General features: G+C 43.4%; 1 protein-coding gene across 4 annotated transcripts in view; it reads right to left on the reverse strand.

Annotated features, from left to right (window-relative positions):
* grik4 (glutamate receptor, ionotropic, kainate 4) overlaps positions 1-17,513 on the reverse strand; it is a 173,503-nt gene that overhangs the window by 24,340 nt on the left and 131,650 nt on the right. For all 4 annotated transcript variants that reach the window (XM_072593556.1, XM_072593559.1, XM_072593557.1 and 1 more), the window contains one exon: positions 11,430-11,543. In XM_072593556.1, the coding sequence (XP_072449657.1) occupies positions 11,430-11,543 (114 nt within the window). The remainder of the gene's footprint in view (positions 1-11,429; positions 11,544-17,513) is intronic.

Genomic DNA, 17,513 nt, shown 5'->3' on the forward strand with positions numbered 1-17,513 from the left:
GAATAATGAAGGCAGAGTGCTGGATGTTGTCCAAATCGACTTCAGTAAGGTGTTCAACAAGGTTCCACACGGTAGATTGGTTAGCAAGGTTAGAACTCTTGGAATACAGGGAGAACTAGTCATTTGCATACAAAATTGACTTGAAGGTAGAAGACAGAAGTTGGTGGGTGGAGGATTGCTTTTTGGACTGGATGCCTGTGACCAGTGTTGCAGAGATTAGTCCTGGGTCCACTGCTTTTGTCATTTATATAAATGATTTGGATGTGAATGTAGGTGGTATGGTTAGTAAACCTGCAGATGACACCAAAATTAGTGATATCGTGGACACTGAAGGTGGTTACCTCAGGATACAAAGTGATCTTGATCAGATGAGCTGAGGAGTGGCAGTCAGAGTTTAATTTTGATAAATGTGAGGTGCTATATTTTGGTAGGGCAAATCAGGGCAGGACAAATATACTTAACAGTGAGGCCTTGGAGAGTGTTGCTGAACAAAGAAACCTTACAGTGCAGGTTCATACTTCCTTGAAAGTGGAGTCGCAGGTAAACAGTGTAGTAAAGGCGGCATTTGGTATGCTTGTCTTTATTGGTAGGTGCATTGAGTAATCAGGTTGGGAGGTCATGCGCAGCTGTCCAGGACATTGGTTAGGCCACTTTTGGAATACTGCAATCAATACTGGTCTTGCTTTAGGAAAGATGTAGTTAAACTTGAAAGAGTTCAGAATGTTTACAAGGATATTGCCAGGGTTGGAAGGTTTGAGCTACAGAAAGCTGAATAGGCCGGAGCGATTTTCCCTGGGGCATTGGAGACTGAGGGGGTGACCTTAGAGAAGTTTAGAAAATCATGAGGAGCTTGGATAGGGTGAATAGTCAAGGTCTTTTCCCCAGGATAAGGGAGTCAAAAACTAGAGGGCAAAGGTTTAAGATGAGGGGGGGAAAAGATTTAAAATGAACCCAAGGGGCAACTTTTTCATGCAGAGGGTGGTGCATGTATGGAATGAGCTGCCAGAAGAAGTGACAGAGACTGGTACAATTACAACATTTAAAAGTACTTAGTACTCAACATTAACAAATGCCAATCTCAAGCACCGTCCTACAACTCATCCACTTTATCCTCAACCACAATATTTTCACCTTTGACAACCAGTTCTTCATCCAGTCACACAGAACAGCCACGGGGACAAATTTGTACCCCAATATGCCAACATTTTCATGCACAGGTTTGAACAAGACTTCTTCTCTATGCAGGCCCTCCAACCAACACTATACGCCAGGTGCATTGACGACATTTTCTTCCACTAGACACATGGCAGGGAGTCACTGAAACAACTATACAGTAATATCAATGAGTTTCATCCCACCATCAAACTCATCATGGACTACGCTTTAGTATGTGTCTCATTCTTGGACAGATACACCTTCATCAAGGATGGGCACCTCATTACCTCATTCTACCACAAACCCACGAATAACCTCATGATGCTACACTTCACCAGCATCCATCCGAAACATATTAAAAACAGCCACCCACTATGGACAAGCCCTACGCATACACAGGATCTTTTAAAATGAGGAGAAACATGACAGGCACTTGGAAGTACTCAAGGATGCCCTCATAAGAATGGGGTATGATGCTCAACTCATCGACCGCCAGTTCTGACGTGACACAGTGAGAAATCGTAATGACTCCCTCAGGAGACAGACACTGGCTGCAACCGATATGGTACCCTTCATTGTCCAGTACTTCCCAGGGGCCAAAAGACTACACCATGTTCCGTGCAAGTGCAACATATTATCAATGAGGATGAGCACCTCACCAAGACTTTCTTGCGCTTCCACGTCTTGCCTTTAAACAACCACTAAATCTCAAACAGATCATTGTTCATAGCAAACTGCCCAGCTTTCAGGACAACACCATACAACCCTGTCATGGCAGATGCAGCAAGCCATGTTAGAGTGTTGACATGGATATCATTTCACGTGGGCACACCACTCACCATGTACATGGCAGGTACTCATGTGTTGTCTATCTCATATGCTGCAGGCAAGGATGCCCTGAGGCGAGGTACACTGGTAAGACTGAGCGGAAGCTATGACAATGGATGAATGGACACTGCGCAACAATCACCAGACAGGAGTGTTCCCATGCAGTCGTAGAACACTTCAGCAGTCCGGGACATTCGACCTCAAACCTTTGGGTGACCATCCTCCAAGGCGGACTTTGGGACAGGCAACAATGCAAAATGGCAGAGGCTGATAGCCAAGTTCAGTACACATGAGGATGGCCTCAATTGGGACCTTGGGTTCATGGGTAAAGATGACCTTGGGTACAGATGATCCCACTGCACTACACACTCTCTCTCACACTTACACACATGCTCCTACAGACACACACACTCACGCAGGCCCTCTCTCATACGCTCACACATACACACCCACACATGCACCTTCTCACAGACTTTACACACACACGTACACTCTCTCTCACAGACACATATACCCCCCTGCCCACACACATATACATATACATTTTTGGGGTGAATTTATACTTGCAGAATTACATTTTATTTTGCTCAAAACTGCATGAATCCTTGTAAGATTCTGTAAATCCCCTTTTTAGAAATAGAATCAGTCTGAACATTGGGGCACAGACAGCCTCACACAGGGCACCTCACATCTTCAGTGCATTACTTGGGCTGACATGGCACCTATAGTTAAAGTTCACTTGAGAATATAACTTTAAAAAAAATAGTTCTGGGATTTACATATGACAGAACTGAAACCAACATGGTCATTCTAAAAGATGAGAGATGTAACAAACAATCCAGATCTATCATTTCATTGCATCACACTTTAAACTTTTGCTGTAAATTCTGTGTCTTATGATCTTATACTCCACAACCATCTGATGAAGGAGCAGCGCTCCGAAAGCTAGTGCTTCCAAATAAACCTACTGGACTATATTCTGATGTTGTGGGAATTTTAACATTTAAAAGGCATGTGGATGGTTACATGAATCGGAAGGGTTCAGAGGGATACAGGCCAAATGCTGGCAAATGAAACTAGATTAATTGAGGATATCTAGTCAGCACAGATGAGTTGGACCGAAGGGTCTACAAGTAGCGCCTCGACTTACGAACTAAATGCATTCCGGGACCCGGTTCGCGAACCGAAAAGTTCGCGAACTGAATCAACTTTTCCCATTGCTCGGATAGCGTAAGAATGTTTGGACGGCTGTTCACAGCACACGCGCCAAAGACGAACTGAATGAGATCATGCGGGGTCCGAGAGCTTTTGCGTTCAACAAGCGCGTAGCAAAGCAGAACAATGAAACTACGTGGTCGCACACGGGCCTTTTGCGTTTGTACCTTGAATTTCGTACGTACGTTGAAGCAAAACTTTACGTACATTCCTGTTCGTAAAATGATTTGTTCGTGAATGGGGTCGTTCATATGTCGAGGCACTACTGTATTTCCATGCTGTATATCTCTATGACTCTATGAGTTCTTTTCACACCTTCTGGCTCCAAAGGTGAAGAGGGACTGGATGCAATCCTGTAATTATCTTATTGCTGACATGGTCAATGATTTAGTTGTGACTGTAATTGAGTAAATTGGTACCTCCAGAAATGTTGTGGAGAACAAGGAGCTGAAGCTGAGCAGTTGAAATTTTGGAAGTGCAGTTGTAAGTGAATTCTGGGATATTTTACCCTAGGGATAGAGATAAGGAGAGATGGGTCAGGAGTGAAAACAGGATTGGAGGGTGGGGAGGATGTGTGTGTTGTGTGATACAATGAAGTGAGCAGAGATTACCTTATCTGTGAGATCGACAAGATGGGGAGGTAAGGAGTTAGCTGTGAATATGGTTCAGTGAGTTTACATGGAGGAAGAGATTTAGGGAGGATAAAGTGGCAATAAATTCGGAGGACAGAAAATGTGGTAGGTTGAAATGGAGGTTAAAATCATGGGGGGGGGGGGAGACTTAGTTCCATAGAAATAGAAGCAGGAGGAGGCCATTTGTCATGTCGAGCCCGCTCCGCCATTCTTTAAGATCATGGCTGACCTATCCATCTTCTCAGCTCCTCCTCCTAACCCTTAATTCCCCTGCCATGCAAAAATCCATCCAGCTGGCTTGAATATATTTAATGAAACTGCCTCTACTGCTTCCTTGGACACAGAATTCCAGAGATTCACCATTCTCTGGGAAAAGCAATTTCTCTTCATCTCTAAATCTACTCCCCCTAATCCTGAGGCCATGTGCTCTAATCCTAGTCTCAGAGGAAACAACTTGCCTGCCTCTATCTTATCTATCCCTTTCATAATTTTATATCTTTCTATAAGACCCCCTCTCATTCTTTTAAATTCTAGTGAGTACAGATCCAGGTGGATCCACTTCTCCTCATAGGTAACCCTCTCATCTCTGGAAAGAATGCATTGATTGTCCTCTGCACCACCTCCAAAGCCAGTATATCCTTCCTCAACTAAATAGACCAGAACTGCATTCAAATACTCCAGATGTGGCCTCATTAATACCTTGTACAATTGTAGCAGAACCTCCCTGCTTTTCAATTCAATCCTTCTAGCAATGAAAGCCAATATTCCATTTGCCATCCTGATTACCTATTGCACCCGCATATCAACTGGTGCAGAGGTTCAAGAAGAAAAATAATCTCACAGTTTAAAAACTTCATTACTTGGAAAAATGATAATGAAATGGTGAGCCAGGTTTGGAGGTGTCATTAAGCTGGGGCAGTAATGTCCTCAATCCTCAGTTAGTTATCCATCATGATGCTAACATAAACACACTAATTCTTCAATAATGAGATGATTCTTCACAAATGAATAGACTTGCTGGAGAGAGATTTGTGAATTCTACAGGAAAGAAACATTTGAGATTAGACCCCAGCGGATACATTTGAGTGGGAGTGGGGCTGCTGCCCAGAATGATCCGGGCGAGTTCTGGAGGATGAGTGAGAGGAGTAGAGGGAAACTGTCGGCTTAATGAGAGACAGGGCAGCTGTCCAGGCTGTGGTGGTGGTAATACAGATGAGAAGCTCCAGGAGTTCAGAAAGCCTGGGGTTAGGAATGGAGAGGGTGGTCTGCTTAAAGGCAGAGAAATTAAAGGAAGCACAACTATAGAAGATAAAATCTAGATGAGTTAAAAAGGTAAGAAATAAAATGAAGGAAGAGTGATCACGGATACAGAGGGATGGGCTTGAGTCTGGAAATAGCAGACAAAATGCATACATAATGTACCACAGTAAAATGAAATTACGTAGGTATGATTACATCATAACCTGATGGCAAACAGGAACCAGAAATACACAGAAAATAATAGGAAGGTGGCATTCTCCTTGCTATGAGACCAAAAAGATGTTGACAACCACAGAGAATAACATAAAAGAGAGGTAAAGGCTTGTTGCTCAGTCACAGGTGATTATTTTGAACAGGTTGTAGGATTTATATAGAAACATGGAAAATTGGAAGAATAAGCCATTCGGTCCCTCAAGCCTGCTTTGCCATTCATATGATCACAGCTGATCATCCAACTTAACAGCTTGTTCCCACTTTTGATCCAAGTGCTACGTCCAACTTCTTCTTGGAATTATACAATATTTTGGCCTTGACATTTTCCATGACAGCAAATTCCACAGGATCACCACTCTGTGGGCGAAGGAATTTCTCCTCACCTCAATCATAAATGGTTTAGCTCTTATCCTTTGATTGTAATCCCTGGTGTGGACTTGCCTGCCATCAGCAACATCCTCCCTGTTTCTACTCTATTTAGTTCAGATCAAATGTATAGGTTTCTCTAAGAACCCCCTCCCAGTCTTCTGATCTTCAGCAAATATAATCCTAACTGATTCAACCTCTCTTCACACACCATACCCACCTCCTGGGATTTAGAACATAAAACAGTACAGCATAGTACAGGCCCTTCGGTCCTTGATGTTGTGCCGACTTTTTATCCTACTCTAAGATCAAACTAATATATACACTTTTCAATTTACTATCATCCACATGCCTATTCAAGAGGATCTTAAATGTCCCTAATGTCTCTGACGCTACCACCACTAGCAGTACATGCCATGCACCCACCACTCTGTGTAAAGAACCGACATCTGACATCTCCACCGAATCACCTTAAAATTATGCCCTCTCACATTAGCCATTTCTGTCCTGGAAAAATGTCTCTGGCTCTCCACTCTATCTATGCCTCTCAACATCCTGTACACCTCTATCAAGTCACTCTCATCCTCTTCACTCCAATGAGAAAAGCCCTAGCTCCCTCAACCTTTCTTCATAAGACATGCCCTCCAGTCCAGGAAGCATCCTGGTAAATCTCCTCTGCACTCTCTCTAAAGCTTCCACATCCTTCCTATAATGAGGTGACCAGAACCGAACACAATATTCCAAGTGTGGTCTAACCGGGGCTCCATAGAACTGCAGCATAACCTCGCAGCTGTTAAACTTAATTCTTCTGCTAATGAAAGGCAACACACTACACACCTTAACAACTCTATCAACTTGAGTGGCAACTTTGAAAGATCTATGGGCATGGACCCCAAGATCCCTCTGTTCCCCCACACTGCCAAGAATCCTGCCTTTAACCCTGTAATCTGCATTTAAATTCAACCTTCCAAAAAGTGAATTACTTCACACTTTTCCAGGTTGAACTCCATCTGTCACTTCTCAGCCCAGCTCTGTATTCTGTCAATGCCCCATTGCAACCTACAACGGCCCTCCACATTTGTGTCTTCAGCAAACTTACAAACCCACCCTTCCACGTCCTCATCCAAACCATTTATAAAAATCACAAAGAGCAGAGGTCCCAGAACTGATCCCCATAGCACACCACTGGTCACCAAGCTCCAGGCTGAATACTGTCCATGTACTACCATCCTGCCTTCTGTGGGCCAGCCAATTCTGTTTCCAGCCAGGTTTCCCTGTATCCCATGCAGCCTTATTTTCTGAATGAACCTACCATGGGGAACCTTATCAAACGCCTTTCTAAAATCCATGTACACTACATCCTACTGCTCTACTTCCAATGTGTCTTGTCACATCCTCAAATAATTTAATAAGGCTTGTGAGGCATGAGCTGCCCCTCACAAAACCATGCTATCAAATCAGTACTGGGTCCACTACGTTTCATCATTTATATAAATGATTTGAATGTGAGCATAAGAGGTATGGTTAGTAAGTTTGCAGATGATACCAAAATAAGAGATGTAGTGAACAGCGAAGAAGGTTACTTCAGATTACAACGGGATCTTGATCAGATGGGCCAATGGGCTGAGAAGTGGCAGATGGAGTTTAATTTAGATAAATGTGGGGTGCTGCATTTTGGGAAAGCAAATCTTAGCAGGATGTATACACTTAATGGTAAGATCCCGAGGGAGTATTGCTGAACAAAGAGACCTTGGAGTACAGGTTCATACCTCCTTGAAAGTGGAGTCACAGGTAGATAGGATAATGAAGAAGGTGTTTGGTATGCTTTCCTTTATTGGTCAAAGTATTGTGTACAGAAGTTGGGAGGTCATGTTGCGGCTGTACAGGACATTGGTGAGGCCACTGTTGGAATATTGCGCTCAATTCTGGTCTCCTTCCTATTAGAAGGATGTTGTGAAACTTGAAAGGGTTCAGAAAAGATTTATAAGGATGTTGCCAGGGTTGGAGGATTTGAGTTATGAGAGAGGCTGAATAGATGGGGCAGTTTTCCCTGGAGCGTCGGAGACTGAGGAATGACCTTATAGAGTTTATAAAATCATGAGGGGCATAGATAGGGTAAAGAGAAAAAGTATTTTCCCTGGGGTCGGGGAGTCCAGAACTAGAGGGCATAGGTTTAGAGTGAGAGGAGAAAGATATAAAAGAGACCAAAGGGGCAACGTTATCATGCAGAGGTTGGTACGTGTATGGAATGAGCTGCCGGAGGAAGTGGTGGAGGCTGGTACAATTGCAACATTTAAGAGGCATTTGGATGGGTATATGAATAGGAAGGGTTTGGAGGGATATGGGCCAGGTGTTGGCAGATGGGACTAGATTGGGTTGGGATATCTGGTTGGCATGACAGGTTGGACCGAAGGGTCTATTTCCATGCTGTACATTTCTATGACTCTATGACTCTAGATCTCCCCCTCATCCTTCTAAACTCCATTGAGTACAAACCCAGAGTTCTCAAACATTCCTCATATGTTAAGCTTCTCATTCCTGGGACCATTCTTGTGAATCTCCTCTGAACACGCTTCAGGGTCAACACATCCTTCCTGAAATATGGTGCCCTAAACTGTACTCAATACACCAAATGTGAACCTTATAGAATCTCAGAAGTACATCCCTGCTTTTACATTCAAGTACTTTCAAACTAAATGGCATCATTGCATTTGCCTTCCTAACTACTGACTCAACCTGCATGCTTACCTTGAGAGATTCCTGATTGAGAACTCCCAAGTCTCTTTGCATTTCAGACTTTTGAATTTTCTCCCTATTTAGAAAATAATCCATGCCTTTATTCTTTCTTTTAAAGCGCATGATCTCATATCTCATTGTACTCCATTTGCCACTTCTTTGTCCACTCTCCTAACCTGGCTAAATCCTTCTGCCGCCTCCCCACCTCCTCAATGCTGCCTGTCCCTCTATCTACCTTTGTGTCACCTGCAAACATAGCCAGAATGCCCTCAGTTCCCTCATCTAGATCGTTGATGTATAAAGTTAAAAGTTGTGGTCCCAACACTGAGCCTTGCAGAACACCACTGGTCACCAACTGCCATCCTAAGAAGGGCCCTTTTATCCCCACTCTCCGCCAGACAGCCAAGCTTCTATCCATGCGAGCACCTTACCTCTAACACCTTGGGCCCTTCTTACTCAATAGCCTCCTGTGCAGCACCTTGTCAAAGATTTTGGTTAAGTCCAGGTAGATAACATCCATTGGCTCTCCTCGGTCTAACCTGCTTGTTACCTCCTCAAAGGTTTCTAGCAGATTTGTCAGGCATGATATCCCCCTGATAAAACCATGCTGACTTTGCCCTATTTTACCATTCACTTCCAAGTATTCAGAAATCTCATCCTTTACAATAGATTACAAGATCTTATCTACAACCAAGGTTAGGCTTATCAGGCTGTAATTTTCCATTTTTTGCCTTACACCCTTTTTTTGTGGAGTGAATCAAATCGGCTGAAAACTGGTATCTGTAATACTGGGGATCACCAGATGAGGATGAGATGGATCATCCACTTAGCACTTCTGGCTGAAGATTGCTGTGAAAACTTCAGCCTGATCTTTTGCACTGATGTGTTGGACTCTTCCATATTTGAGGATGGGGATGTTTGTGGAGCCTCGTTAATCATTCGTTCACCGTCTTTCACAACTGGGTGTGGCAAGACTGCAGAACTTCGATCTCATCCATTGGTTATGATATTGTTTAGCTCTGTCTATCACTTGCTGCTTATGCTGTTTGGCATGAAAGTAACCGTATTTGATAGCTTCACCAGCTATGCCTGGCACTGCTCCTGGCATGCGATCCTGTACTCTTCATTGAACCAGGATTGATCCTTTGGCTTGATGGTAATGGTTGAGTGGGAAATATGACGGGCCATGAGGTTACAGATTCTGCTGAAGTATAATTCTGCTATTGATGGGCCACAGCAACTTGTGGGTGCCCAGTCTTGAGTTGCTAGATCTGTTCGAAATCTGCACCATTTTGCATGGTGATAGTGCCACACAACATGATGGAGGTGAGACTTCATCTCCCCAAGGACTGTGCAGTCCTCACTTTTGCTGATACTATCATGGATAGATGCATCTGCAGCTCACAGATTGGTGAGGACGAGGTCAATCAAGTTTTTTTTTCCATTTGTTGTTTCCCTCGCCACCTACTGCAGACACAGTCTAGCAGCTATATTCTTTAGGACCCGACTAGCTCAATTATTAGTGCTACTGCCAAGCCCCTCTTGGTGATGGACATTGAAATCTCCCACCCAGAGTACATTTTGTGCCCTTGTCATCCTCAGTGCTTCCTCAAAGTGTTGTTCAACATGGAGGGGTACTGATTCATCAGCTGAGGGGGAATGGTACATGGTAATCAACAGGAAGTTTCTTTGCCATGTTTAACTCTGAAGCCACAAGACTTCATAAAGTCCAGACTCAAATTAGAGGATTTCCCAGGGCAATGCCCTCCCAACTGTATCCTATTGTGCTGCCTCCTCTGCTGGGTCTGTCCTGCCAGTGGGACAGGACATATCCAGGGATGGTGATGGTGATGGTGATGGTGGTGTCTGGGACATTGTCTGTAAGGTATGAATATGATTATGTCAGGCTATTGCTTGGCTAGTCTGCGAGATTGCTCTCCCAATTTTGGAACTTTCAATAAAAGCAGCCGAGAGGGCTTTTCTTTATAACTTTTAGTGAAAGCTGCAGCCTGTTTTTAATCCAAGTTTTAAAAGTAAGGGGTTTAAAAACAAAACTTTAGTTCATAATCTGTATTATTTGCAATCTTTCTGTTCACCGTCACCATCCGGTAAGGAAGGAGGTGTGATAAATAACATCTGGATCCTCTACAATTCCCATCCTTATATTCCTCAGGAACCCATAACGAAATGGGTAACCTTCCTACTTTGACAGTTGCGAATCTTTTAAGTACCATCTCTTTCAAGCACTGCAATTTCTCCAGCATCTCGTCTTTTACTGTGACATGGAAATATTCCTTTTGAAAGGAACACAATTTGTGGAGCAGAAATGAGAAAGGAACTGAAAATAATAGAGAGTATAAGGGAATTGATTAGCAGGTTAGGGAACCCAAAGAACTCAACCATTAGCACATTAGAAGTTGAAGGAGATGATGCTTTAAATATCTCAGCCTCTCAGTCATATCCACTGCCTCCACAGAACAATACCATTTTTTAACTCAATTCATCCCCATTCTTGCTTTGCTTCTCTATTACTTCACATCAAAATTTATTTTGTATGAATCCAGGAATTCATCTCCCTCTATCTTCACACTGGTTACCACTGGAATTGTACTCTGAATAAGGAAGAGGAAGAATACTAGCACTCAGTTATTGTCCCTCTGAAGTAATTATGATGCTAGTCACTGTTATAATCTTTGAAAAGTGGCTACAGCATTTCCATACAGTAAGATTACACAACAGTAATGACATTAATAGCTAAATATTCTCTTTCAGAGCATTTATTTGAGGAAAGCATGTTGATCAGGCTCTCATTTAATAATGTTATAGAGTTTTCATCCACTTATTAAAACAGATAGGGCTCAGTTTCTGATTTTATTTGAAAGATGTTACTGACTAATGACAAAGTTCTTACAATGGAGCCAAGTCTTTCATAGCATGTGAAAGAGAAAAAAAAAGACAAAATCGGCACATTCAGATATGCTTTTTTCAGTTGCATACTGACTTGTAGAGAAACAGATCTCTTACCATCTGAACTCGGTACAAGATACTAATTCCTAAAGTCATAAATGGCTTGGAGAAATCGATGACCTTCTCACGTTCTGCTGTGATGGTTAAACCTGCTACAGCCAGGTCAGCTTTCTGTAAACACATGACAAGTATAACAAACAGAACAGGACAGTGATGACTGAACAACACACAAATACATGTCACCAACTGTACTTCAAGCATATTGGGCATTTGGTATTGGGTAAGCATAAGATCTAAGCATAAAATTAATATCAGAAAGAAAAAATAGTTTTGCCTAAACTTTCAAACCATGTTTATATGGAGAGCTTTCCTTGTATACATCAAAATCAATGTAACCAGTTATCAGCAATAATTAAACAGAAATCAGTGGATCCATCAGATTGGGGTATTTGACTACTGGGTTTGAAATCACAATGTGTACAGTGTATTTTTGTCTAAGCTACATTCGCCCACACTCAATTTTGTTCTTATATGGGGATGTGGGTGTCACTGGCTTGGCCAGCATTTTTTGCCCATCACTAGTTGCACAATGAACTTATGCTATTTCAGTAAGCAGTTAAGAATCACATTGCTGTGGGTCTGGAGTCACATGTGCACTCGACCAGGGAAGGGCAAATTTCATAGAACATAGAACATAGAACAATACAGCACAGAACAGGCCCTTCGGCCCACGATGTTGTGCCGAACTTCTATCCTAGATTAAGCACCCATCCATGTACCTATCCAAATGCCGCTTAAAGGTCGCCAATGAATCTGACTCTACCACTCCCTCGGGCAGCGCATTCCATGCCCCCACCACTCTCTGGGTAAAGAACCCACCCCTGACATCTCCCCTATACCTTCCACCCTTCACCTTAAATTTATGTCCCCTTGTAACACTCTGTTGTACCCGGGGAAAAAGTTTCTGACTGTCTACTCTATCTATTCCTCTGATCATCTTATAAACCTCGATCAAGTCACCCCTCATCCTTCGCCGTTCCAACGAGAAAAGGCCGAGAACTCTCAACCTATCCTCGTACGACCTACTCTCCATTCCAGGCAACATCCTGGTAAATCTTCTCTGCACCCTCTCCAAAGCTTCCACATCTTTCCTAAAGTGAGGCGACCAGAACTGCACACAGTACTCCAAATGTGGCCTAACCAAAGTCCTGTACAGCTGCAACATCACCTCACGACTCTTGAATTCAATCCCTCTGCTAATGAACGATAATACTCCATAGGCCTTCTTACAAACTCTATCCACCTGAGTGGCAACCTTCAAAGATCTATGTACATAGACCCCAAGATCCCTCTGTTCCTCCACCTGACCAAGAACCCTACCATTAACCCTGTATTCCGCATTCTTATTTGTTCTTCCAAAATGGACAACCTCACACTTGGCAGGGTTGAACTCCATCTGCCACTCCTCAGCCCAGCTCTGCATCCTATCTAAGTCCCTCTGCAGCCGACAACAGCCCTCCTCACTGTCCACAACTCCACCTATCTTTGTATCATCTGCAAATTTACTGACCCACCCTTCGACTCCCTCCTCTAAGTCATTAATAAAAATTACAAACAGCAGAGGACCCAGAACTGATCCCTGCGGAACTCCACTTGTAACTGGACTCCATGCTGAATATTTACCATCTACCACCACTCTCTGACTTCTACCGGTTAGCCAGTTTTCTATCCAATTGGCCAAATATCCCTCTATCCCATGCCTCCTGACTTTCCGCATAAGCCTACCATGGGGAACCTTATCAAATGCCTTACTAAAATCCATGTACACTACATCCACTGCTCTACCCTCATCCACATGCTTGGTCACCTCCTCGAAGAATTCAATAAGACTTGTAAGGCAAGACCTACCCTTCACAAATCCGTGCTGGCTGTCCCTAATCAAGCAGTGTCTTTCCAGATACTCGTAAATCCTATCCCTCAGTACCCTTTCCATTACTTTGCCTGCCACAGAAGTAAGACTAACTGGCCTGTAATTCCCGGGGTTATCCCTATTCCCTTTTTTGAACAGGGGCACAACATTCGCTACTCTCCAGTCCCCTGGTACCACCCCAGTTGCCAGTGAAGACGAGAAGATCATTGCCAACGGTACTGCAATTTCCTCTCTTGCTTCCCACATAATCCTAGGATATATCCCGTCAGGCCCGGGGGACTTGTCTATCCTCAAGTTGTTCAAAATGTCCAACACATCTTCCTTCCTAACAGGTATCTCTTCTAGCTTATCAGTCCGTTTCACACTCTCCTCTTCAACAATACGGTCCCTCTCGTTCGTAAATACTGAAGAGAAGTACTTGTTCAAGACCTCTCCTATCTCTTCCGACTCAATACACAGTCTCCCACCACTGTCCTTGATCGGACCTACCCTCGTTCTCGTCATTCTCAGGTTTCTCACATATGCATAGAATGCCTTGGGGTTATCCTTGATCCTATCCGCCAGGGATTTTTCATGCCCTCTCTTAGCTCTCCTAATCCCTTTCTTCAGGTCCCTTCTGGCTATCCTGTATCCCTCCACTGCTCTGTCTGAACCTTGTTTCCTCAACCTTATGTAAGCCTCCTTCTTCCTCTTTACTAGACATTCAACCTCCCTCGTCAACCAAGGCTCCCTCACACGACCATTTCTTCCCTGCCTGATCGGTACATACATATCAAGGACACGTTGTATCTGCTCCTTGAAAAAGTCCCACATTTCCACCACATCCTTCCCTAACAGCCTATGCTCCCAACGTATGCTCCTCAAATCCTGTCTTACAGCATCGTAATTTCCCTTCCCCCAATTGTAAAATCTACCTTGTTGTGCGCATCTATCTCTCTCCATAACCAAGGTGAAAGTCACAGAATTGTGGTCGCCATCACCAAAATGTTCACCCACCAACAAGCCCACCACTTGTCCCGGTTCGTTACCGAGTACCAAATCCAATATGGCCTCCCCTCTGGTTGGACAATCTACCAGATTTGAGAGGGGGTTTGAGAACCAGATTGGATTTTACAATAACCAGTAACGGTCTCCATAATGGGGACCATGAAACTGTATTTCATTGAATTTAAATTCCACCAGCTGTTGAAATATGATTTGAACCTGTGCCTCCACAGCATTAGCTTGAGTCCAGAATTACCATTCCAGTGACATTTGTGGGTTGGGAACTTGAGCTACAGATCAGATGATGGAGTAGGTAGTGAACAGCCAGATACAGCATCCAGGCAGTCTGTGAGGAGGGATAGGCACTTGAGAGGACAAAGGTGCAGTCAGTGTGATGGGTTGAAGTGTGTCTATTTTAACACAAGTAGTATCAATAATAAGGGTGATGAACTTAGAGCATGGATCAGTACTTGGAACTATGATGTTGTGACCATTATGGAAACCTGGGTTTCACAGGGGCAAGAATGGCTGTTGGATGTTCCAGGGTTTAGATGTTTCAAAAGGAATAAAGTGGGGTTGGGGGATGGGGGTGGGGTGGGAGGGAGTTAAAAGAGGCGAGGGAGTGGCATTGCTCATCAGGTACAGAAAAGGAGGTTGTCGAGAAGGGCTTATCTACAGAGTTAGTATGGGTGGAAGTCACAAACAGGAATGGAGCAGATCATCCAATAGTAACAGAGACAGAGGAGCAGATTTGTAACAGAGCTTTTGTCATGGGTGACTTTAACTTTCCGAACATTGATGGAACCTCCTTAGTTCAAATAGTTTGAATGCAGCAGTTTTTATCAAATGTGTCCAGGAAGGGTTTCAGACTCAATATGTGGATAGGTTGCCTAGAGGGGAGGCCATATTGGATTTGGTGCTTGGCAATAAACTATAACTTTCCAAACATAGATTGGGACTGCTATTGTGTTAAGGGTTTAGATGGAGAAGAAATTGTAAGTGTGTACAAGAAAAGTTTCTGATTCAGTATGTGGATGTACCTACTATAGAAGGTGCAAAACTTGACTTACCCTTGGGAAATAAGGTGGGGCAGGTGACTGAGGTGTCAGTGGGGGAGCACTTTGTGGCCAGTGACCATAATTCTATTAGGTTTAAAATAGTGATGGAAAAGGATAGACCAGATCTAAAAGTTGAAGTTCTATATTGAAGAAAGACCAATTTTGATGGTATTAGGCAAGAACTTTACAAAGCTAATTGGGGGCAATGCTTGCAGGTAAAGGTACAGTTGGAAAATGGGAAGCCTTCAGAAATGAGATAACAAGAATCCAGAGAAAGTATATTCCTGTCAGGGTGAAAGGAAAGGCTGGTAGGTATAGGGAATGTTGGATGACTAAAGAAATTGAGGGTTTGGTTAAGAAAAAGAAGGAAGCATATGTCAGGTATAGACAAGACAAATCAAATGAATCCTTAGAAGAGTATAAAGACATGCGTGTATACTTAAGAGGGAAATCAGGAGGGAAAAACGGGGACATGAGATAGCTTTGGCAAATAAGGTTAAAGAGAGTCCAAAGGGGTTTTTTTACAAATACATTAAGGACAAAAGGGTAACTAGGGAGAGAATAGGGCCCCTCAAAGATCAGTAAGGCAGCCTTTGTGTGGAACTGCAGGAGATGTGGAGATACTAAATGAATATTTTGCATCAGTATTTACTGTGGAAAAGGACATGGAAGGTATAGAATGTAGTGAAAATGATGGTGATATCTTGAAAAATGTTCATATTATAGAGGAGGAAGTGCTGGATGTCTTGAAATGCATAAACGTAGATAAATCCCCAACACCTGATCAGGTGTACCCGAGAACTCTGTGGGAAGCTAGAGAAGTGACTACTGGCCTCTTGCTGAGATATTTGTATCATTGATAGTCACAGGTGAGGTGTTGGAAGACTGGAGGTTGGCTAACGTGGTGCCACTGTTTAGGAAGGGTGGTAAAGACAAGCCAAGGAACTATAGACCAGTGAGCCTGACGTCAGTGGTGGGCAAGTTGTTGGAGGGAATCCTGAGGGACAGGATGTACATGTATTTGGAAAGACAAGGACTGATTAGGGATAGTCAACGTGGCTTTGTGCAAGGGAAATCAAATCTCTCAAACTTGATTGAGTTTTTGAAGTAACAAAGAGGATTGATGAGGATAGAGCGGTGGATGTGATCTATATGGATTTCTGAAAAGTGTTCGGCAAGGTTCCCCATGGGAGATTGGTTAGCAAGGTTAGATCTCATAGAATAGTGGGAGAACTAGCCAGTTGGATACAGAAGGCTCAGAGGGAGAAAACAGAGGTTGGTAATGGAGGGTTGTTTTTCAGACTGGAGGCCTGTGAGTGGAGTGCCACAAGGATCGGTGCTGGGGTCACTACTTTTCATCATTTATATAAATGATTTGGATGTGAGCATAAGAGGTATAATTAGTAAGTTTGCAGATGACACTAAAATTGGAGGATAGCAAAGATGGTTACCTCAGATTACAACAGGATCTTGATCAGATGGGCCAATGGGCTGAGAAGTGGCAGATGGAGTTTAATTTAGATAAATGTGAGGTGCTGCATTTTGGGAAAGCAATTCTTAGCAGGGCGTTTATACTTAACGGTAAGGTCCTGGGAAATGCTGCTGAACAAAGAGACCTTGGAGTGCAGGATCATAGCTCCTTGAAAGTGGAGTCGCAGTTGGTTGGACAGTGAAGAAGGCTTTCCTTTATTGGTCGGAGTATTGAGTACAGGGGTTGGGAGGTCATGTTGTGGCAGTAAAAGACATTGGTTAGGCCACTTTTGGAATATTGTGTGCAGTTCTGGTCTCCCTCCTATTGGAACGATGTTGTGAAACTTGAAAGGGTTCAGAAAAGATTTATAAGGATGTTGCCAGGGTTGGAGGGCTTGAGGTATAGGGAGAGGCTGAATAGGCTGGGGCTGTTTTCCCTGGAGCCTCGGAGGCTGAGGGGTGACCTTATAGAGGTTTATAAAATCATGAGGAACATGGATAGGATAAATAGACAAAGTGTCTTCCCTGGGGTGGGGGAGTTCAGAACTAGAGGGCATAGGTTTAGGGTGAGAGGGGAAAGATATAAAAACGACTTCAGGAGCAACTTTTTCATGCAGAGGGTGGTACATGTATGGAACGAGCTGCCAGAGGAAGAGGCTGGTACAATTGCAACATTTAAAAGGCATCTGGATGGGTATA

This window comes from Chiloscyllium punctatum, chromosome 23 (genome assembly GCF_047496795.1).
Source record: "Chiloscyllium punctatum isolate Juve2018m chromosome 23, sChiPun1.3, whole genome shotgun sequence".
In the NCBI taxonomy this organism is placed as follows: Eukaryota; Metazoa; Chordata; class Chondrichthyes; order Orectolobiformes; family Hemiscylliidae; genus Chiloscyllium; species Chiloscyllium punctatum.